The sequence below is a fragment of the Engystomops pustulosus genome, chromosome 6 (assembly GCF_040894005.1).
Source record: "Engystomops pustulosus chromosome 6, aEngPut4.maternal, whole genome shotgun sequence".
Taxonomy (NCBI): Eukaryota; Metazoa; Chordata; class Amphibia; order Anura; family Leptodactylidae; genus Engystomops; species Engystomops pustulosus.
In genome coordinates this window covers 154,184,820-154,205,367 of record NC_092416.1, presented here as the reverse complement: position 1 = coordinate 154,205,367, position 20,548 = coordinate 154,184,820, and the positions used below count along the sequence as shown (strand labels likewise).

The 20,548-nt window shown below is 43.1% G+C and overlaps 2 protein-coding genes across 5 annotated transcripts in view; one reads left to right on the top strand and one right to left on the bottom strand.

The window, feature by feature from the left end:
- The window catches only part of UNC13D (unc-13 homolog D), a 49,442-nt gene extending 35,173 nt beyond the window's left edge, over positions 1–14,269 (top strand). For all 3 annotated transcript variants that reach the window (XM_072111905.1, XM_072111906.1, XM_072111904.1), the window contains 19 exons: positions 272–396; positions 1,229–1,319; positions 1,604–1,660; positions 1,946–2,043; positions 2,991–3,042; positions 3,148–3,278; positions 4,438–4,558; positions 4,850–4,993; positions 5,329–5,424; positions 7,817–8,023; positions 8,113–8,181; positions 8,266–8,345; positions 8,651–8,756; positions 9,221–9,292; positions 9,493–9,576; positions 9,693–9,813; positions 10,917–11,040; positions 12,128–12,330; positions 13,608–14,269. In XM_072111905.1, the coding sequence (XP_071968006.1) occupies positions 272–396; positions 1,229–1,319; positions 1,604–1,660; positions 1,946–2,043; positions 2,991–3,042; positions 3,148–3,278; positions 4,438–4,558; positions 4,850–4,993; positions 5,329–5,424; positions 7,817–8,023; positions 8,113–8,181; positions 8,266–8,345; positions 8,651–8,756; positions 9,221–9,292; positions 9,493–9,576; positions 9,693–9,813; positions 10,917–11,040; positions 12,128–12,330; positions 13,608–13,717 (2,091 nt within the window). In that variant the 3' untranslated portion in view covers positions 13,718–14,269. The remainder of the gene's footprint in view (positions 1–271; positions 397–1,228; positions 1,320–1,603; positions 1,661–1,945; positions 2,044–2,990; positions 3,043–3,147; positions 3,279–4,437; positions 4,559–4,849; positions 4,994–5,328; positions 5,425–7,816; positions 8,024–8,112; positions 8,182–8,265; positions 8,346–8,650; positions 8,757–9,220; positions 9,293–9,492; positions 9,577–9,692; positions 9,814–10,916; positions 11,041–12,127; positions 12,331–13,607) is intronic.
- Positions 13,737–20,244, bottom strand: TRIM47 (tripartite motif containing 47). 2 transcript variants are annotated; one of them, XM_072111912.1, is made up of 5 exons: positions 19,584–20,244; positions 16,574–16,786; positions 16,316–16,436; positions 15,800–15,898; positions 13,737–15,716 (listed from the first exon to the last, which is right to left on the bottom strand). In XM_072111912.1, the coding sequence occupies exons 1-5, from the start codon at positions 19,995–19,997 to the stop codon at positions 15,130–15,132; spliced, it is 1,434 nt and encodes a 477-aa protein (XP_071968013.1). In that variant the 5' UTR covers positions 19,998–20,244; the 3' UTR covers positions 13,737–15,129. The 2 variants fall into 2 exon arrangements, with proteins under 2 accessions (XP_071968013.1, XP_071968014.1); XM_072111913.1 differs by having other exon boundaries at positions 16,316–16,433.
- Positions 20,245–20,548: the final 304 nt, after the last annotated feature.

Sequence of the window (20,548 nt, the reverse complement as noted above, 5' to 3'; positions counted from 1 at the left end):
TTAGTGATGTCTCTGTGTGCACCAATTTCAGTGAAGAAGGCTTTCTGAGGAAGAGAGAGCTTGACTTCAGTGTTAAACAAATTTACATCTCACTGTTAATTTTCTAGATGTCATGGGAGAGACATGATATTGAAGGTGTTCAGGCACTTAACACAATGCTGGTAGTGGTTTATTAGGTCAATTTCTGCTGACAGGTTCCCTTTAAGTTGTGGGCTTCTAATTTATTCTTCTATTATTTCCATTTCATCGCTGTTTCCTTTATAAACTGTAGAAAAATGAACTGGCAGAGTCATTTGACTCTTTATTGCAATATGGAGTGTCAGTCCTGCAAAGATATCGAATTGTCTTCCCACTGTCAGATGGTCGGTCCGTAGAACGTCTTCAGGGTCTACTCAGGTCAGTGCCTAAACCTATAGTGGAGGTTGAGCTTTTACTTTACGTACCTTTAGATAGTATACCGATACTCATATGTATAGTGAGCCTGAAGAAGTATGTCTGTTATAAATTAAATGCTATATTAAATGCTTATATAGAGTACTAAGTATTCAGCCGTTTATATTGATAGACTATAGGGTGCAATTTTGCGCTTTTTTGCTTAAAAAAATCATACAAGAGAATTAGACTGGTGTCAAATAAGACTGAGGAAGATAGCTGAGTAAAGCAATTAAATATCTTTATTATGGAGTGGCAGGGGGCATGTAAACCATCACTTCATTCAAACTCTTCTTTAATGTGACTGTGCATAGAGGAGGCACGTTTTGTTAGGGGCCCCATTCTAAAAGTTCTTAGGGTTTCAGAGTTGAGACACCAACCATGTGACATTGAATATTGATGTCAATCTATAGCTCTTAAATACTTAATACAGCGCCCCCCTCATGCTTCTTTAATTCCCTCTCAGAACGTCCACCTCATGTGTCTAGTGCTGGTGGTCACACATGCTCATCGCACTTGGACACTGCACCCTCTTACACATGGGCAGTGAACATTCATATTACCATATAGGCCAGCCAGTAAGAATAGGTGGATATTCTGATATGGAACCTAAATTACACTAGGAAGCATCACAATAAATAAGTTTCAATTAAAACTTGTATTGTGTGGCCACTCAGATGATTCAATTTGGAAAAGCAATATGCTAAGTCATATGCTACCCATCTATATCTGATTAAATAAATACTGTGAAGTTCCTTATTATATCCTCACCATGGTGTTATTCTACCAAACACAGGGTACTAATACAAATGTGTAAGACCAAGGCATTCAGAGAGCTGTGCCCCACAATCCCCAGCTTACAAGACAGAGTCATTGAGGCCATCAAGGTAAGATTGCAGCAAGAACCACTTTCCAGCCTTGAAACATGTCACTCAAACCAGAAGCACACATCTTTTGTCAGCACTGTTACAAAGTTTTTGCTCTTCATCAGTGCCGAGTAGGACAACAAAAAACTCCTCAAACTAATGAGGAGCAAAAACTCTGAAACTGCTCTGTTTATAGATGGATGTCACTGGTTTGACCTAATCATGTTTCCATACTCTTTAGGAGATCTATGATAAGGGTGCAAAGACCTCATTTTTAAAATATATTTTTTTTTGTTTTCGTTTAGACTGGAACCCGAGAGTGGTTTGATCTGAAGAGACAGCATCTACAACCAATGATACAGGTACCAAATTGTCTGTTATCTGTAGGGAAACCAAACAGTGAACATTCATTTTCCCTGAAGCGCCTCCACAGGTAAAAATAAGCATTACCCAGTTCCTTTTAACATCAGCAGGTGTTATGTGTAATGCAGGATGGGTCAGGATCTACAGATTAAGAGACACCGATCTTTACACCAACCAAGTGATGGAGGCTCCTGAACGGAGGACCTTCTCCCTATGCAGTACTTAATGTCTTGTCCTGATCTTGAGTTTTTCTTATTTTTTTACCATAATCATTACTGCACTAGGGCTACGAGGAAAACCTGAAGTCTTTGATAAGTCTGGTGGCCGATGTCTCCCTCGACCTGAAGGGATGTCACAAGACATTGAACAAGTGTTTTCACAAGTAAGACAAGAGTGATTAAGAAAGTACTGACCATACAGAACTGCACAGTTTTATGGTGCTGAGTGCTGAGGTCCATAAAATTATAGTGAATATTTTGGTGGTTCTCTAGGGAGACTTTTCGCAATTTACATTTTAAAGTTTATAAGGCTATTAAGTACATTGTATTGACTCCTTATTCAGAGATAGCTGTTACTGTCACTAAGTAGGACCGCCCACTGGACTCTGAAGCCCAGAATGAGCAGGTATTTGGATCGATACAATCCTAATCCCCGATCCAACAAAGGTGCATTTAGAGGCCTGTTATAGTAGCAGAAATAGTTGCCACAAAACAATAAATCATTGCACTGAAGTACACTGGGGTTGATTAAAGAATAGCTACATTATATAGTCACAATTGTTGGGTCATATGATAGTAATGGCTTGTGGAATATATTATTATACTTAAAGAAAATCAACCACTGAAAATAAACATTAAAAGAACTACAAATATTACCTCCGCTCCTCGTCATCTTGATCCCAGTGCTGTCTGTCGCTAGTCTTGACACGCTGGGATCACTTGGAAAAGAAAGATATAATTATGAGCACAGAACGCAGGGACAAGATGTCTAGCGCTCCAGGGCGCTAATTATGCGAACCCCCGCACCCCCCTCTCCCATGCTCTTGCGTGATGTCATCTCCCTTTCCCTTGCTCCCAGCAGAATTAGCAGCCCGGAGCACCGGACATCTTGTGCCTGTGCTCCGTGCTGCTAATTATAACATTTTTTTCTAGGTGATCCTGGTGTGTCAAAACTAGCAATGGGATCAAGATGAAGAGGAGTGGAGATTAATATTTTTAGGTTTTTTAATGTTTTTTAAATGGTTGATTTCCTCTAATCCGACAGCTCCATGTACATCATTTTGGGCTACGCTGTATTTCTCATGTGTACTTTTTGTTACTTTTGTCTCAGCACTATCAAAGTGGATGTTTTCAGCCTAGCCTTTCAGGAACTGGAGGAGCTGGTATGTACCTGTGGAAAGTCTATCTACCTATGCTTCCTTATATCTTATGTTTTCCTGTTCTATGTCTTTTTTATGTCACCAGAATATATATCATTTATCTCCTAGGTCTCTGAGCAGTTGGTCTGTCAGCTTCCACCCAATAATCACAGCTCTCGTCATCAGCTCTCTGAACTCTTATATCAGCTCTATCTCACTCTACGTGACCTCCACAAACTTCAAGACAACCTTCCAATGAGGTAACTTTCTAGTAATGTTCACTACTACAACGCTAAGCCACAAATATCTGTATACATTCAATACCACATCAATATCTACAAGAAGAACCTGGGCCGAATGTCGGACTGGCGCACCATAATACCATAGGATCCTTTAGTGAGCCCAGTATTGACCACAGAGGACAATCCAATTTTGTGGCTTCATAATGTAAGACTTAATGGAAGATGTGTGTCCTGAATAATTTTATCTGATGGACACAATGAACTCCAGTACCTCATGGAATACATGACTTCCTCAGATATCCTACATCTACTGGTTTCCTCATATGTGGTACAAGGCCTACAAGGCCTGACACTGCTAATATCTGCATATGTTGCAAATCCTTGGTGAAGATTGAAGTTCTGTACCTGGTACTCCAAATCTTTGTGTGGCCTAAGCTCCATTAACCAGCTTTAGGTACCCCTGTGACCCCTGAGGAAGCCACATCGTAGGCGGAACGCGTGGGGCGCGTTATCTCCTCCACCCAAATACTTGGTGATATTATTTTCCTTTCATATATTCTTTACTAGACTAAGCTGCATTGTTTGTTCCGATTGAAGCATCATTCATATATTGATTTTAGGACACTTTCTGCACGTTGACCGCACAGGTCGCCAATGCACAGTCTATTATTGATTACATCATCTTTCATACAAACACCAAGCATAAATTCTACATTATCTTTGGTAGGGGGAGAACAGAACATGTTATTGTCATGCACTGTGGATAGCACTTTATTTTTAGAGTGCTCATTTTAGATGATTTTAAATGTTAGTGTTTAGTGTATTGTATAAATAAAATTACTTTTTTTGCTACATATTTCTGAATATAGCCGTCTTTTTGCACATCCCACCTATTTTCCTTGATTATAACCAGCTTTAGGTACCAAGGTCAAGATTCAGTATCAACCTTGACATCCCCTAGGGCATGTCATAACATTGATTTCAGGGGAAGATTTGGCATTTTGGGGTCCCCATTTGTTGGGATCCTCCTAGATATAAACTCTTGGTGTAATTTGGCACACCCTGCGTTGCACTCATCCACCTCTCCTTGGTTCTAGTTTCTTCTCCACCCCCGATCATTGTTGTGACGTTTTATCACTCTCCATATCTTATACGTAATATTTTCTTCTTTTTATAGGGAAAGTGCTCTTCCTTTAGATGATTTCCATCGCAGATTTGCAGACTGCTTACCCAGTTGGCTGCAGAAGGCGTATACAACTGCTCTCGAGAGAGTCCAAAGAGCTGTGCATATAGATCTGGTATATATTTAGTGGAATGAACCTTGGGGATCTATGTGAAGCATGTGTGCTGTGACCCCACTCATTCGGACTGATGGGGAATGGCCAGTACAGCATTGTCTATTTTTGGTACTGGTGTATCGGGGAGCGGAGGGAAATAGCAGGACAGTCCTTTTAGGGACAGTAAACATTGAGGGATATGTATTTTGGAAAAAATATAAAAGCTGCTTTTAGAAATCATTGCATCTACCATCCATATATTACAATAGTCGGAGTATCTGACCAGTCTGGTGACTTGTGTTCTCCCTTCAGCTGGTGCCATTGTCAGAGTTACAGAAACACAGCGCCTCCACAGTAGATCTATCCACGTGTTACACTCAGATAGGCCGCACGTGGCAGCAGCTGGCCTGGCCGGACCCCGAGGAGGCATTCATGATCATGGTGAAGTTTACTGAGGTGAGCACTGGGGTCGGATAAAAGCATAAGTGTTATGAGAAAATAATGATCCAATGATCACTAGGCTCAGTTCGTATGATGGTATTTGACCCGAATAGTTTTGCTGGAAAATCCGGGTGACAATATGATGTTGGGCAATTGGTGAGGGATATCGCCATGGATTTCCAAGTTTGGTTTGGTAGTGTTTTTGTCAAAGAGGTGGTTTAAGCCTATTTTACCACACATAGTAACGGGCCAATACCTTGTGGTTAGTTTTCGACTACATAAAGTACCCAGTTCATGGTGCTGATGTGACCACTAGCAGTAAGAGTAATACATCCCTATAACCTCCGCAGGATATGTGCCGCATCGCTGTCATGTACTGCACATTGATCAAACACAGAGCAGAGGAATTATCAGACACCAGAGACGCCGGACAGGCCGCAAACAAGGTATGTGAGTTCAAAAATCTTGTCTTTTATTATTTTATTATGGATGTGGTTTTAAGCGTTACCCCAGGAAAATTGATTTCTTGCCTGTACACAGAATACATACCAAGAAGTTGGGAAAATCTATACAGTAGAGCAACACAACTCAGAAGGGACAGAGTAAAGGTTGGAATAAAAGCATTTGAGGAGGCCAAACACATTCCATATCTATTATAGATACAGGGGCACATTTACTTACCCGATTTGTGTTGCATGAAAGCCGGCGACGATGCGCCACAATCCGATTGTGTGCGCCAAAAACCCAGGGCAATTCAGCGCAAATCAGAAATAGCCGGGAACCCGACGGAAATGCGCCCAACGGACCCTTAGTAAATGTGCCCCATTGGTATTTCTCCCAAGTCAAGTCAAATGCGCATGTGTTTTACCAACCCTCATTCTTTATATCCTTTAATAAATGTATTTTTCTAGTTCCTTAGCGGTGCCGGACTGTCTGTTTTAGCCTCAGGACCACCCGTCAGGCAGAAGAGAGCCAAATGGCAAAGTTTCAGTTCCCAATATACCAATTAGTCTCTCTACTTTCAGATGGCTGGTCCTAGGGTGGAGAGGACAGCCTAGCTCCATCCATTTAACCCTGGAGATCCAAAAATATTCACATTGATTATTTGGGAATATTGGGGGCTGGGGAGAAAATTCAATCTTCTCCAGAAAAAGTAAAGTGGCAACTATTTATGGATGTAAAGAGTTTTAGTTTATGATGATGTAAGGTCTTTGGAATCCGGAACTAAGCCGCAGCCAGGGAGTTTTGTGATGACTTTGCTTATCGGAGCCCTCATGTAATAATTCAGTATTTCCAATCTTTTGGATATTAAAACTCAATCGTCAGGTCCAAAAATAAATGATGGAACCAAGGACGTAACTAGGAGATGCAGGGCCCCATACAAATACACATATACACAAACATCTATACACACACACACACACACACATTTATATACCTATGTACATACAGTTCTTCACTCATATACACACATTTATACACTCACACACATAGAGCATAAACACATCACATACAGGCAGTCCCCGGGTCACATACAAGATAGGTTCTGTAGGTTTGTTCTTAAGTTGAGTTTGTATGTAAGTCGGAACCGTATACTTTATTATTGTAACCAAAGTCAAAATTTTTTTTGGTCTCTGTGACAATTGGATTTTAAAAATGTTGGATTGTCATAAGAACCAGGATTAACATTAATACTTAATTACACACACCTGTGATAACTGTTAAAGCTGTTTATTGTAGCCTAGGACTAAAGTACTGTAAATTACCAAAATCAGAGGTCCGTTTGTAACTAGGGGTCTTATGTAAGTCAGGTGTTCTTAAGTAGGGGACCGCCTGTATACATACACATATGGTGCCACATACAGTATATACACACCATACACTATATACACATGCAGAATATACAGATTGCAGATACACACATATATACAGCATATATACATATTGGGGCTCATTTACTAAGGGTCCGAATCGTTTCCCAGGATTTCCAATTTCACCGAATTGCCCTGGGATTTTGGTGCACGCGATCGGATTTTGGCGCATCGGCGCCGGCTTTCACGCAACAGAAATGGGGGAGCGTGGCCGTCGGACAACCCGACGGATTCGGAAAAGCAGTGGAATTTTAAAAAGAATTTGTGTCGCAAGATCAGCACTCACATACACGAAGAAGGTGAACTCCGGCGGAGCTCGGCGCAGCAGTGACACCTGATGAATATCGGGAGCACAGACCTAAGTGAATCCCGGCAGACCCAAATCAGCGTCTGGTGCACATCCTACATTCTTTAGTGTAAGATCGGATGATGGGGCCTCCTGACACTGCGGGCCCCATAGCAGCTGCTATGGCTATTACCACTGTAGTTACACCCCTGTTTGCAACTAGTACATTACTTCATATTTATCAACTTTTGAAATAGTAAAATAGGGCGAATAAAAATCACCACTGATGATTAATACACCTCTCCTTCAAGTAGGTCATCTACCTACGTTGGGATATGGGTTTTACAAGCCCTGTCCCATTTTAAGTAAGTATAGAGTGCATCCACATGGGACTCAATTCAGATTTTGACATATTCTAAAGAGGTTTTTATGCCCTGCAACAGCAACCAGGTTGATCAGAACTTGACGCTTGATGTTATTACCAGAACAAAGCAGGAGCAGGATATGCTTTCTTTTTTTACCACTTCACCCCACACAGGATTTTCCAGAATCCCAGGAAAGCCTCTTTAATTTCCTTTTTGTGTGTGTTAACATCTCATAAACATTGCTGCTACTGTAATATGTATGGACCTACCTGGACCTCATTATGCTTTCGCTTGCGATGTCTCCACTTTCTGTCAGCTGTGCCTGGTGGTGAATAACATTGAGCAGCTACGGCTTGTGGTCCGCTCTCTACCTGAGAAAATGAACTGGGCGTTATTGGAGGAGCAAACACAAGAGGTCATCAGCTCGGAGCAGTTCCAGCACACGCTCTACGACCAGCTGAAGAGCGCCGTGGCCTGCCTGGATCGGGAGATTCGGGGTGTAGTCCAGGCCCTCGCTCAAAAAGTATGTTTCCTATTATTATTGTCCTAATATTTTCTTTACTCTACCTTGGTTTTCTGTCTTCTATCTACAATTTTCGTTCATTCTCACAGTTGGACGCTGGCATTGCCAAACACCTCCAGTCCATTGCCAATGCTAGCGACTCCCGGGACCCCAATGATGTGAGTCTCGCTGATTTATCTACGTGTCAACGTCCTATAATATTATGTTTTATTCAGTGTTAAGATGTGCCTTCCATTATACAGAGCATTGTACCTATGATGAAGTTCTTGGAGTCGGAGTTACAATACATGAACCAGAACCTTGTGCAAGAAAACTTTAACTGGTGAGTGGACCCAAATTTCAATTTGTTATAGGGGAATTGATGCGGTCAGGAATTCCTTTTGGGGGAAAATTTTTTGGATAAACAAACAGACAGTCCAGTCACTTGCGTGGCACTCTCCCCCAAGTATCAGGGTGATACAGTTTTGTGCATGTTGGACTTCAAGGCAGTATAAGCTTGACTGGTCAACCAAATGAGGTATCTCAGACATCACCCCACTGTTTGGTGAAAGCAGCTTCATTCTACTTTCTAGTGTAGACTTCCATATTTCTCATCTTTTGGCATCTCTTATGTCATTCCTTTTGCAGCCTCCTGTCTTTACTATGGTCTCACATCCTCACAGTCATCTCCAACTTGTCCAGCCACATCACTCCTTCTGTCCGATACTACCAGAGGTTGCACGCAGCACTCAAGGTAAGACTTTATTTTGAGGTATGTTTTGACCGCTGTGCTCTTAACCTTCCCCATCCCTGTTGGTGGGCTTGTGGTACTACTTTGCTCATGTGCAGTGGCATTACTTGAAGCTGATGGGCCCCAGTGCCCCCTGACTATAATGTATGTTTTATAGTACTGGGTTTCTCATATGGGAAAGTGACACCTTATGGGCCCCCTAAACTTCATGGGCCCAGTTGGGATCGCACCCTCTGCACCCCCTCAAGTTATGCCCTTGCTTGTGTGGTCCCAGCTGTGCATCAAGGGCATCCTTCTTGGCCAATGGATCATAATTTAGGAGATCCGGCCATTGGATGCAAGCTAGAAAACCAAGGTTTAGAGACCCTTCCCTCATAGACATCCATTCCAATTAAATTAAAATAGGGCTGTATACAACTTCTTTATCTTGTGTCTTAATTGATTGAGGGAATTTTCTGTCTACCTAGAACTTAGAGGCAAGTTTCCATGCAGAGGGATGTGGACTGTCCTTAGAAAGCCTGCACACTGCAACCTTCATTGTAAGTACAAGGATTATCCTTCATTTTCTATAAATGTGAAAAAAGAGAGCACTAAAACTACTTTGTGTGGACTTTTGGTCTAAAAAAAATGAAATAAATCCCCAAAACATCAAAGTCATAAAATAATATAAACCAGCAAACCTCCACAATCCACCTCCTTAGAACCCGATGGTCTTCAATATTGTTTCCTCTTCTTGCAGACCCTAGAACAGGACCTTGAGCTTTGTTCCTCCAATACTAGGAAGCTAGTAGAGCGGTATTATCAGCAGAAGATCCAGCAGCAGGTATAAGGATGGTGCATTGGATGCGCACATTCTCACTTTAAGTGCGCCAATTCTATTGTAACTCTAAGTAGTTGTTCCTCAGATATTTCATGTTTCTGTGTCTTAACCACTCACAGCAGGGATCGAGTGCAGAAAAGTATGGAGCGGTTACAGTAAAAGTCAGCTACCGACAATCGGAGCAGAAACTGCATATAGAGATCCTCAATGCAGTGAATCTTCTTCCCCTGGATTCTAATGGTAAGCAGAGCAATGATATGTATAATCTTCAAAGGACCAACTTTTTGCGAGGACCACCCGTGAAGGGAAGCACATACCTAAGAGTTTTTTCGACATTTAGAAACTGGGTCCGGAAAGCAGCATGTGGCTAATAAAAGCATTTACTTGTTGGCAGGACCTTGATTGCAGCTCTGGAGCTCTGACAGCTGAGCCAGCCCCTGGTAATGTGTCATTCATTCAGGTGTGACCATTAAGTCCTCAGCAATCACGTTGATCATTAATGTGACAACACTTCCATGCCATTGGGGGCTGCCAACAGGACAGGTTTTTTTACTTTTAGCCAAAAGTTGGTGTTCTAGGATAGTGTAGGGGTTTATTCATTGATTCCTTGGTGGTCTAGGAATATGTAGGAGTTTATATTTGCTTTTCTGGTGGTTTGATTTTGTATAGGGGTTTATACGTGCTTCCCTGGTGGTCTAGGATAGTTTGCAGGTTTATTGGTTGCTTCAAGGGTAGTGTAGGGTATATGCATGCTGCCCTGGTGGTCAGGGATAGTGTAGGGTTTTATATTTACTTCAGCAGTGGTCTAGGATAGTGTAGGGCAGTGGTGGCGAACCTATGGCACAGGTGCCAGAGGTGGCACTCAGAGCCCTCTCTGTGGGCACCCAGGCCATCACCAGAGAGGACTACCGGTATCTTCCTGCAGTCCCAGACAGCCCAGGACTTGCTGTGCAGAGCTATTTTAAAGTGACATCACTACCTGGGACTACTGGAGGAGTGGGAAGGTGTGGACGGATCTGGATTATCATTGTAGCTGTGACAGAGCAGGGAGTGTAAATCACTCATTACATTTCTGTGTTGGCACTTTGCGATAAACAAGTGGGTCTTGGTTGTAGTTTGGGCACTTGGTCTCTAAAACGTTCGCCATCACTGGTGTAGAGTATATACATGCTTCCCTTGTGGTGTGGGATAGTTTAGGAGTTTATAAATGCTTCCATGTTGGTCATGAATAGTGTGGGGGGTTTATAACTGCCTCCATACTGGTTGGGGATAGTGTAGGGGTTTATAGTTGCAACAAATGATTGTATGTTAAGAAATAATCCTTTTCATTGTTCTGTCCTCAGGCAGCAGCGACCCCTTTGTCCAGCTGACCCTAGAACCTAAACACATATTTCCAGCAGTGGAGCCGCGCTCTACAGAAGTCAAGAAGAGTGAACTGAATCCTCTTTATGATGAATCCTTTGACTTGTGAGTGACCTTTACACACATCTTCTAGGGTATAAAACCTATAGACCAGTGGTTCTCAACCTGTGGGTCGGGACCCCAGCGGGGGTCGAATGACCAAAACCGGGGGTCGCCTTAAGCCATCGGAGCCGCAATTTTACTGTGTTTTTACTGCGAGTTGCATGGTTTGGGGTCACCACAGCATGAGGAACTGTATTGCGGGGTCACAGCATTGGAAAGGTTGAGAACCACGGCTATAGACTAAGGAATAGACTGTAGGTGGCCATATTGATTAGTTGAAAGTCTACCAAATCTACAGATTTATGTAGAACCAGACAAGCATGTGTGATGTTGTCTCCTCTTCCTATTGTGGCAGATATTGTAGGAAAGAAGGAATTTAAAGGGAACCTGTCACCAGGAGACCCATTTTTAGCTCTCCCCCAGTCCCCACAGAGCATAGTACATACACTGCCAAATAAAAAATTGGTTTTACAGAAAATAGATATGTTATATTGTACCTTTCATTAGCATCTGCTGTGTGACTAGGCAGTTGCCAATTGGGAGGGGCTGGAAAGGAGCAGTTCCCCCCCCCCACCCTTGGGAAACATGTGACCTTTTCAAATATATGAATAACTCCCCTCACTCGGGATTGGCTGTAGAGGAGCAGGGGGCGTCGCTAAGCCAAGTGATGGGTGTTTTCATATATTTGAAAGGTCACATGGAGAAGCTGTTCCCCAAGGGTGGGGGGGGGGACTGCTCCTTTCCAGCCCCTCCCATTTGGAAACTGCCTAGTCACACCGCACATGCTAATGAAAGGTACAATATAACATATCTTTTTTTCTGTAAAACCAATTTTTAATAACAAAACACTTTGACAGTGTATGTACTATGCTCTGTGGGGACTGGGGGAGTGCTAAAAATTGCTCTCCTGGTGACAGGTTCCCTTTAATGTGCTTTTGTTTGTACAAATAGCTGCCTAGCAGTGGCTTATTCCCCTCTCTCACCTCAGAACATACGCACTCTTAGCTTGGACAGCTGAGTGTGCATGTGTATGTTGGGGTCAGAGGGAAAACTCTGACTGTAATATTATCTGTCTTTTCTCTATCGTCAGCCTGGTGACCCCGGAGCAGTGTGAAGTCCCTGGAGCCTGCCTCTTGCTGACAGTATTTGACTATGATGCTATTCTATCTAATGAGCTGGAGGGAGAGGCCTTCTTATCCCTGGCGGACGTTCCTGGGTTAAAAGAACAGACAAATGACCCTGTGGCTAATATCCCCCAGACACGATTAGCCCTCACCCATCCGAAACTCAATGGTAAGTGAATATTTAACAACGCTGCGGCTTCACACTTTACACGGACACAATATTGTGCATGTTCTATGTTCACCCTATGGTAACTATAGCATAAATTCCTGTAAATCTTTATATAGACCCCAATAGTTATTACACCAATAATATGTATTCATGATCTGATATGGTACTAGGGACCCCAAAAGTCCATACCATCAAAATAATTAGAGGGTATTACAGATTACATGGGTCAGTCATTCACTTTAGTTTGGAATCACTAATGGGAAACTGATGCTTTAAAGAGGCCCGGTCAGGGCGATGATTTGGGACACTACACCACCCTTAGGTCCTTATTGACCACTGGTTTAGTGTCCTAAATCGCTCTTTAGCAAGTCCCTCCATGGGGTGTAGTACGCTGGCTACACTATGCGCAGGGAGCATCGGAACAAGGTAAGTATAAGTGTTTTTAATTTTAATAGGCACTTTCTAAACAGTGATTTGGAATACTGAACCACTGGACCTGTGGTGGTTTAGTGTCCCAAATCGTCCTGACAAGTCCTCTTTAGGCCTGGCATATGTGAACACATCTTTACTGAGCTGTAAAGTTGAATATACACATTCAGTAGCTGTTGCTTGACAAAGATTCCTCTCAACCTCCCCAAAATACGTGTTTGCTTAATTTGGCCATGTGTGCCTGTACTTAGAATGGGAATTGGGGAATACGTTGGTGCAAAACACATGTAATGTCATAATGTCATATTCTGTGGTGACACTGCAATGGACCTGAAATCTTCCTGTCAGGTTCCTCCTGCAAATTATTGCTGATCCTTGAGGGTTCCTGCAGGAGGCCACTTTATGATCAGTTTTTGTAAGGTTTGGTCAAAAATATTAAACCCGTTTAATGAAAGGGAATAAATGCTAAACTCTCATCAGCAACGTCCATGCAACAAATTTATGAGGAACATTGAGCCAGACCCAACACAAAGCCTCCTGTGATCCTCGGCAATGCAGTAGATAAGCCACTTCCATGGTCAATATCTGCAAAGAGTTTGTATGTTCTTTCTGTGTTTGCGTGGGTTTCCTCCGGGTCCTCCGGTTTCCTCCCGCACTCCAAAACATTCTGGTAGGTTGATTTGATTGTGAGCCCCGAGGGGACAGGAACCAATTTGGCAAATTCTGTGAAGCGCTGCGTAATCTGTGTGCGCTATATAAGTAAAGCAATTATTATTATTATTATAAGTAATCAGAGTGACATCACTCTCTCTCACTCTTTATATCTTTTCCATGTCTTGTCTCCTCAGGGGATCGCATCTTACAGCTTCTCGACTGCCGCCGTTCTGACAAGGAAGCTGCCGTTTTTGTCAAGCTTCGTAAGCAGAGGGCACGCCAGTCTAAGGAAAGCGAGCGGTGACAGTACGAGACATGACGTATAGAATGACCGGCGCCTAAGAACAGGTCACCATGGAAAGATTTATTGAGTTTAAGGCCCATGAATGGAGTCATCATCTGTGTGCAAAGGATCAATGACTCTGAATTCTATCCATGGATTTTGACATGTAACTTTAAAATACATTTTACAGATTACTTAAAGGGACGGTGACTGTTACCAGTCCTGGCACTGTAAACAGCTGTATAAATAATAGAAGCTGTAAAACCTGGAAACCTTAAGGGGCCTATACACAGTAGATTACAGTGACCCTGCATCCGGGAAAAACAAAACTTGAGTCTATAATAATAGACATACCTGGTCCCTTCCAATTTGCTCCAGGTGCAATCCAATTCCCAGTTTCCTATTGTCCAAGTTTAAACAGTTTCCCTGAAAAAGTCAGTGCCTATTTTAGCAGTGATTGGCGGAGATAACTAGAGCTATAACCTCACTATATATAAGCCACGCCTGTTGATATCATATGATGTGTATGAAGGTGTCACAATTCTGTATTGATAAAAAAATGTTGAATGAAAATCAGCATGCCCAATGCTTTTACTCCAGGTTACGTAAGCCACTACCAGAGGTGCTCAAAAATGTCTAATCCCCCTTTTACATTCTTAACACATGCACCCTTGGCAAAACTGAGCATTCATGTGTACAAAAAGGTTGGAGGGAATAATACACATAATGGGGCATTTACTAAGGGTCCCGGGGATCGCACTTTCATCGGATTTTAGAAATTTTCAGTATTTGCCCCGCTGTAACAGGTATTTAACTGGGGATTGTGTCACACGCGATCATATTGTGGTGTAATTGCGCTGGCTTTCATGTGACAGAAATCAGGGAGCGGGCCGTCGTACGATCCGATTGATTCGGACTGAGCGCAGGATTTAATATTCAAATTGTGTCGCAACCAATGCACCGGGAAGAAAAAGGTGAACTTCGCCGGACCTGAGCGGGGAAGCGACAGATGCAGGAAATCGGGCGCACGATCTTTGTGAATCGCGTCACAGTTCATTGACGTCGGACAATGCACTACGGGTGAACTCCATCGCCCGGGTAAGTAAATGTGCCCCAATGTGTGTTAAATACTGACAGACAGGCCCCTAATGAAAAATGTGTCCATTCCAATGATTAAAGGGCATCTATCACCAGGATGAAGAACTGTATGCAAATGAGCCTGAGGGGCTCCGGGCTCCATCAGTGTTCATGGAGCCCCTCAGGTTCATTTGCATAAACTCATTCATGCTGGTGGTAGATCCTCTTTAAGGGGCCACTGGAAGGCCCTAGATAGCAAAGCTAAAGCACAAGTACAGTTGCAGCCTTTGCACCCCTTTAGCTATGCCACTGTGCTGAATTACGACAACTAGTAGATCCAGCAGTAATGGTTTCCATCAGAAGTCTGCGGAAAACTGCCTCTGGAAACGCTTGTTATGGGCACCATGCTGTACAGCCCTTTCTTCTCCAATGGACACAATTGAATTCCAGCTGATGAAAAAGATGGGGTACAGGGGCTGGGTGAAGGACACGTGGAAGCGGTAAAGGAGGGGCATGTCGTCAGATGCCTCATGGAAAGAGAGAGTTCCTTCATCGCAGTCCAAAAAGATCCCTAGCTTCTCCTGCTGTCCTGTGGCTACCAATAGTTTCTCCCCATCATGCCAGGCATAGCAACGGGTACTGCTCCACTCCAAGCACCAAGACTGCGAGTTCCTCCCAACCAGACAGGTGCTCTGATGCCCCTTACGAGAGATACCGTGATAAGTCACACCTAGGCTTATGCGGTTTCCAGAGAGATGGACCTCCCAATAATGGCGCCCTTGGGCCATTGATTCCTTGCCCAGCACTTGTGTATAATGATCGAATCGTTCTATATTATCTGGATAAGCCTGAGGCTGCAGTTTACAGAGGGCTCTGCGGTTTCCTTTCATAAGACATAGGTTATTATGGGCAGTGTCCGGATCCAGGCTGATATCCCGTGAAACTGGAAATGAGAGAGTAACTTTTAGTTGGGGGTATAGAAGCAAAGACGTAAAGTGAGACAAGCACAAGTAGAACATGTCTTACACTGTAGAAACTCTGCCCGCACCCGTGGCATCAGTGGCAGCAACGGACTTCCCCAAAGCTTAGGTGGTAATATTGGATAGCTGCAGCGTGTGGTCCACACTGTTGCAAAAAAAAAAGAAGAGCATACCGTATTTTATGTAAAGAAGGGCATCATCATAACTTCCAGATATTTCATTTTGCATCATCTTCCTCCCTTTCTTTGTACTCCTATTATCCAAACCACTGCCCCTTAACGCAATTTTCTCCTAAGGACCCATCCATGTTGCCATATTACAGATCTATGTATCATCGATTGGTGCCAGAATTTGTTGGAAGAAATGGTGCCACATGGAGGCGCCATAGAGTGACACACCGGATGTGCATAATCATCACTCTTAAAGGCCTGAATTGCAGATAAGTGTCTGTCACGCCATGTTTCTGACATCACTCCCCATGATACACATGACACAGACTTATCATCCAACACATCACTGGATCCAGTCGCACGACCGAACATTTCTCCTAAATCACACTCACCCTGTTGCACGAGTCTCCCCATGTGATCCGCGCACAATTCTTGTAAATTCTGTTTAAACTTGGAGACGGCAGAGAAAAGCCCAGTCCACTGTGGCTCCGGAAATGTAGATTGTTCCTCCTGCTGCACAAATGTGTAAATTGTATTACATAGGGTTATAGATTTTACATATTTTATACCCCTGTCCAGAAAACTTTTCTATAAAAAAAATGTGTTGTTGCTACACTATGGTGCAATTATTATGTATGGAGGATACATACCACAGTCACAAGCTGATCCTGCTGCTGATCGGGAACCACTTGGGCACACTGCATCGTAAGACCTTCTTCCAGGTCTTGGTTGGTTGTGGTCTTCAGCATTTGGTTTTCTACTTGTTCCATCATCTGCAGTAAACGAAACCCAGAGGCCTGCAGGATCCTTACCATGTCAGAGAAGCCTTGGCTGACCACCCTACGATGTCTAGTGGATGGGACCTAGAGGAAGTGTATGACATACTTCATTTATGTTTTTTTTGTAGACCTTGGAGTAATGCAATGAAGTTCTTTTGAAAAGTTGCCTGCTTCAGATGCCCCTAAGAGGTCCTTTTACAAATCCCCACAAAATTCCAGCCTCAATTATCCCCCCTCAGGCCTTGTCTTAAATACCTACTCTAGAGTGCACCATAGATGCCCAACTAAGTATCAGTCTCACGTTGCCTTTTACAGATGACCAACTATCATAATGCTCCAAGTTGCTCCAAGTGGTTCCAAGATGCCCACCATACATATCCCATGCCTGGACCAAGATGGCCCCCGAGAGTACCTGCTAATAAGATAGGCCAAGAATTTCTACTACTGAGATTCCCCTAAAATGTGTGCCCACCATCCCTGCACAAGAATGAGTCTCAAATGTCCAACAAACTAATTATCCCAGAGATGCCCCTAGTTTGGTACAGATTCCCCCACAGATGACCTTGTGCAGATGCCCACTTAGATGCCTACCTCATTGTGTCTGCCGGGCTGGTGGTGCCTACCGAAGATAGTTATATACAGGCGGTCCCCTACTAAAGAACGCCTGACTTACATACGACCCCTAGTTACAAACGGACCCCTGGATTTTGGTAATTTACTGTACTTTAGTCCCAGGCTACAATAATCAGCTGTAACAGATATCACAGGTGTCTGTAATGAAGCTTTAGTGTTAATCCTGGTTCTTATTATAACCCAACATTTTTAAAATCCAATTGTCACAGAGACAAAAAAAAAAATTTGGCTGGGGGTTACAATGATAAAGTATACAGTTCCGACTTGCGTACAAATTCAACTTAAGAACAAACCTACAGACCCTATCTTGTATGTAACCCGGAGACTGCCTGTACTCCACATATTTAGATCAATAATAAATCTGCTTGAAAAAAACGTAGGAGATATAAAGCTCGGAAAACATAAAAGACAATGGGGCAGATTTACATACCCGGTCCCGTCGCAATCGCGTGGTGCGTTGTCTTATGAGGATTCGGGTCTGGCGCGATTCACTAACATTGTGCGTCCGAGTTCCTGCATGTGTTGCTGCTGCACCGAGGTCCGCCGGAGTTCACCTGCTTCTTCCTGGTGCATGTGAGTGCTTGATGTTGTGACACAAATCCTTTTTTAAATTCCGCTGTTTGTCCGAATGCGTCGGGTTGTCCGACAAACAGGCCCCTGATTTCTGTCACGTGCAAGCCGGCGCCGATGCGCCAAAATCCGATCGCGTGCGCCAAAAATCTTGGGGAAATCCGGCGCAAAACGGAAATATTCGGGAAACGAATATGTGCGGCGTTCAGACCCTTAGTAAATGAGCCCCAATGGCCCAGATTTATGAAAAGTAGTGCACCATGTACAGTATGCCTCATGAATGTGCAGAATTCGCTAGATGAAATGTATGAAAATAACTACATCCGTTACCTTCTGGATCTCAAATTAGTGTTTACCCCTAAAACTGTGGGAAGATCTCAAAGTGGAATTGCCATTTCTTCAATGTAAATATCCTTCTATTTATGTCCATCCTGAGGAAATGCTTCACAGACCTTGGACCTATTTACAAAGCCCTGGAGGACTCTCCGGTTGTGGACAGTAGATACTGTATGAAGATAGGACACTTGCTGATAGACCTTACAGCTACTCCCTGATATTGAGTCATCGCTGAAAGGGTCCCTTTAAGAGATAAAGGTTTATCTCCAAAGAGAAATCGAAATCCTTCCTCAAGTTTGATAAATCCATCATATGATGGACACAACTAGGTAACATAGAATGGTGAAGATGTGCCCCATGTTTCCTGCCGACCTAATCCTGATAATAATAATAATTCCTTTATTTATACAGCGCACACAGATTACACAGCGCTGCACAGAGCTACCAAATTGGTTCCTGTCCCCAATGGGGGTCCCAATTTAATCAACCTACCAGAAAGTTTTGGAGTGAGAGAGGAAACCTGAGCCAAGAGTGCAAGTATTTTCATTGGGTTCAGGGGAGTAATTTGGTGGCTTAATGGTTAGCATTATAGCCTTGCAGCGCTGGGGACCTGGGTTCAAGTGTTCTCTCCGTGTTTGCGTGGGTTTCCTCCCACACTCCGAAACATACTTGATTATATTGGGGACAGAGTCCCATTGGGGAAAGAGACTGATTTGGCAAACTCTGTGCAGTGCTGCGTAATCTGTGTGCGCTATATATATAAAAGATTTATTATTAATTAGTAATAGACAGCCAGAATCCTGTAAGAACAAAAGGATTGAGTCTATAGAAACCAGGCAATCATGACATCTCTGGGTGAAAATAGTCATCTTAATTTTATTTATATCCTGGCATATGCAATGAAAGATATCAGATTTCTTAATACTTTCTATAATGCACCATGTATACATTTTCTGTAGACCTCCCTGTTTGACTGTCAAAGGGTAAAATAAGGGATGAAAATCTGCAACATAAACTAAAAGTCTTCATTTTCACATCTCATTATTATTTTAAAACTTCTTATGTATCACTGCAGGAATAAGTGATAGATGCTAGAAGTGGAAATGTCACAGATTTGTCTGCACCAAAATGACTTCTAATTTGTAATAAAAGTGTCACTACTCAGAGTTCTCAAATCAGGTGGTCTGCTTCATAGATATTCTCCAATAAGAACAAAAGAGAGAGACCCTGTATGATATCGGAGGTATGTGCTGTACAGTCAGAGGTTCATGCACAGCTATGGACAGTACAGAACGGAGGTACATGAGCCCTAAATACTAGGGTAACCATTAGAGTTACTTACCTGGGCACTAGGGGCTTCATGATCTTCGCCAATCATGGGCAAGTCAAAGTGGTTGCTGTTTTCCGTTCCAAGGGTTCCATCCGGCATTTCTTCTTGGCACCGATTCCTCACTGGAATGCCAAGGCTCCTGGCATGACTACTGAAGGCACTTAAATCATTCGGAGCGTGAAGACTAGAGAAGTCATCCACCATCTGGGCGAGAATGCTGTTCTTGCAGAGTCTTGGTGAGGAGTCTGGTCGAAAAGAGGACCTACACTGCGGGCAGGAGCTGGGCATCCCCTGCAGAGACCAACACTGAGTAATACATGCCAAGCAGAAGGTGTGCCCGCAGGGGATGGTGACAGGGTCTCGGAACAGGTCCAGACAGACCGGGCAATACAGATATTCAGAGCACAGAAACGCAACAGTGGCCATGTTACCAGATGTCAGGACACTGCATTGGAGAAGGTCGGAAGTCCCAGGACAATGGCAGGATATTGCTTATTTGTTTACGGCCTCCATCGACGTAGCAGAGAGATATAGTAAGGAAATCTGCATTACCGTGTGTAGTCCATGGAGATCATCCGCTGTCCCTAAACTTGTATGAAGGTGCCCAAAGTTCTTATATACATGTGGATTATGGTGTTACTAGCACATTCCCCTATTCTCATCACTTGGAATTTTGTTGTTTATCAGTTCATTAACCCCCCCCCCCCAACCCTCGGGTCCTTACATCACAAAACCACATGTTCCTAGAACCGGATGGAGAGCGGGAGGGGGAATCCTGCATGGGAACCTTTTAAGAGCCTTTGTGTAAGGATGGATTTACGTAATTGGTTGAATAGTGTTTATTTGCCGTATAATTGTGCACAATTTTGCTCTATTTTAAAAAAAGTTGTTCTCAAACCTTTTACACGAGAAAAATGCAAAAAAAAAACCTTGAATAAAACCACATGAAAAATGACTTTCATGGGGAATCTGTTATC

Excerpts from the sequence above, each read along its gene's own strand:
- TRIM47 (XM_072111912.1), bottom strand. The coding sequence starts at position 19,997 with ATGGCCACTGTTGCGTTTCTGTGCTCTGAATATCTGTATTGCCCGGTC. Across the intron at positions 16,787-19,583 it reads ATGAAGCCCCTAGTGCCCAG|GTCCCATCCACTAGACATCG; the intron begins GTAAGTAACTCT and ends CACTTCCTCTAG. Across the intron at positions 16,437-16,573 it reads AGGATCAGCTTGTGACTGTG|CAGGAGGAACAATCTACATT; the intron begins GTATGTATCCTC and ends ACATTTGTGCAG.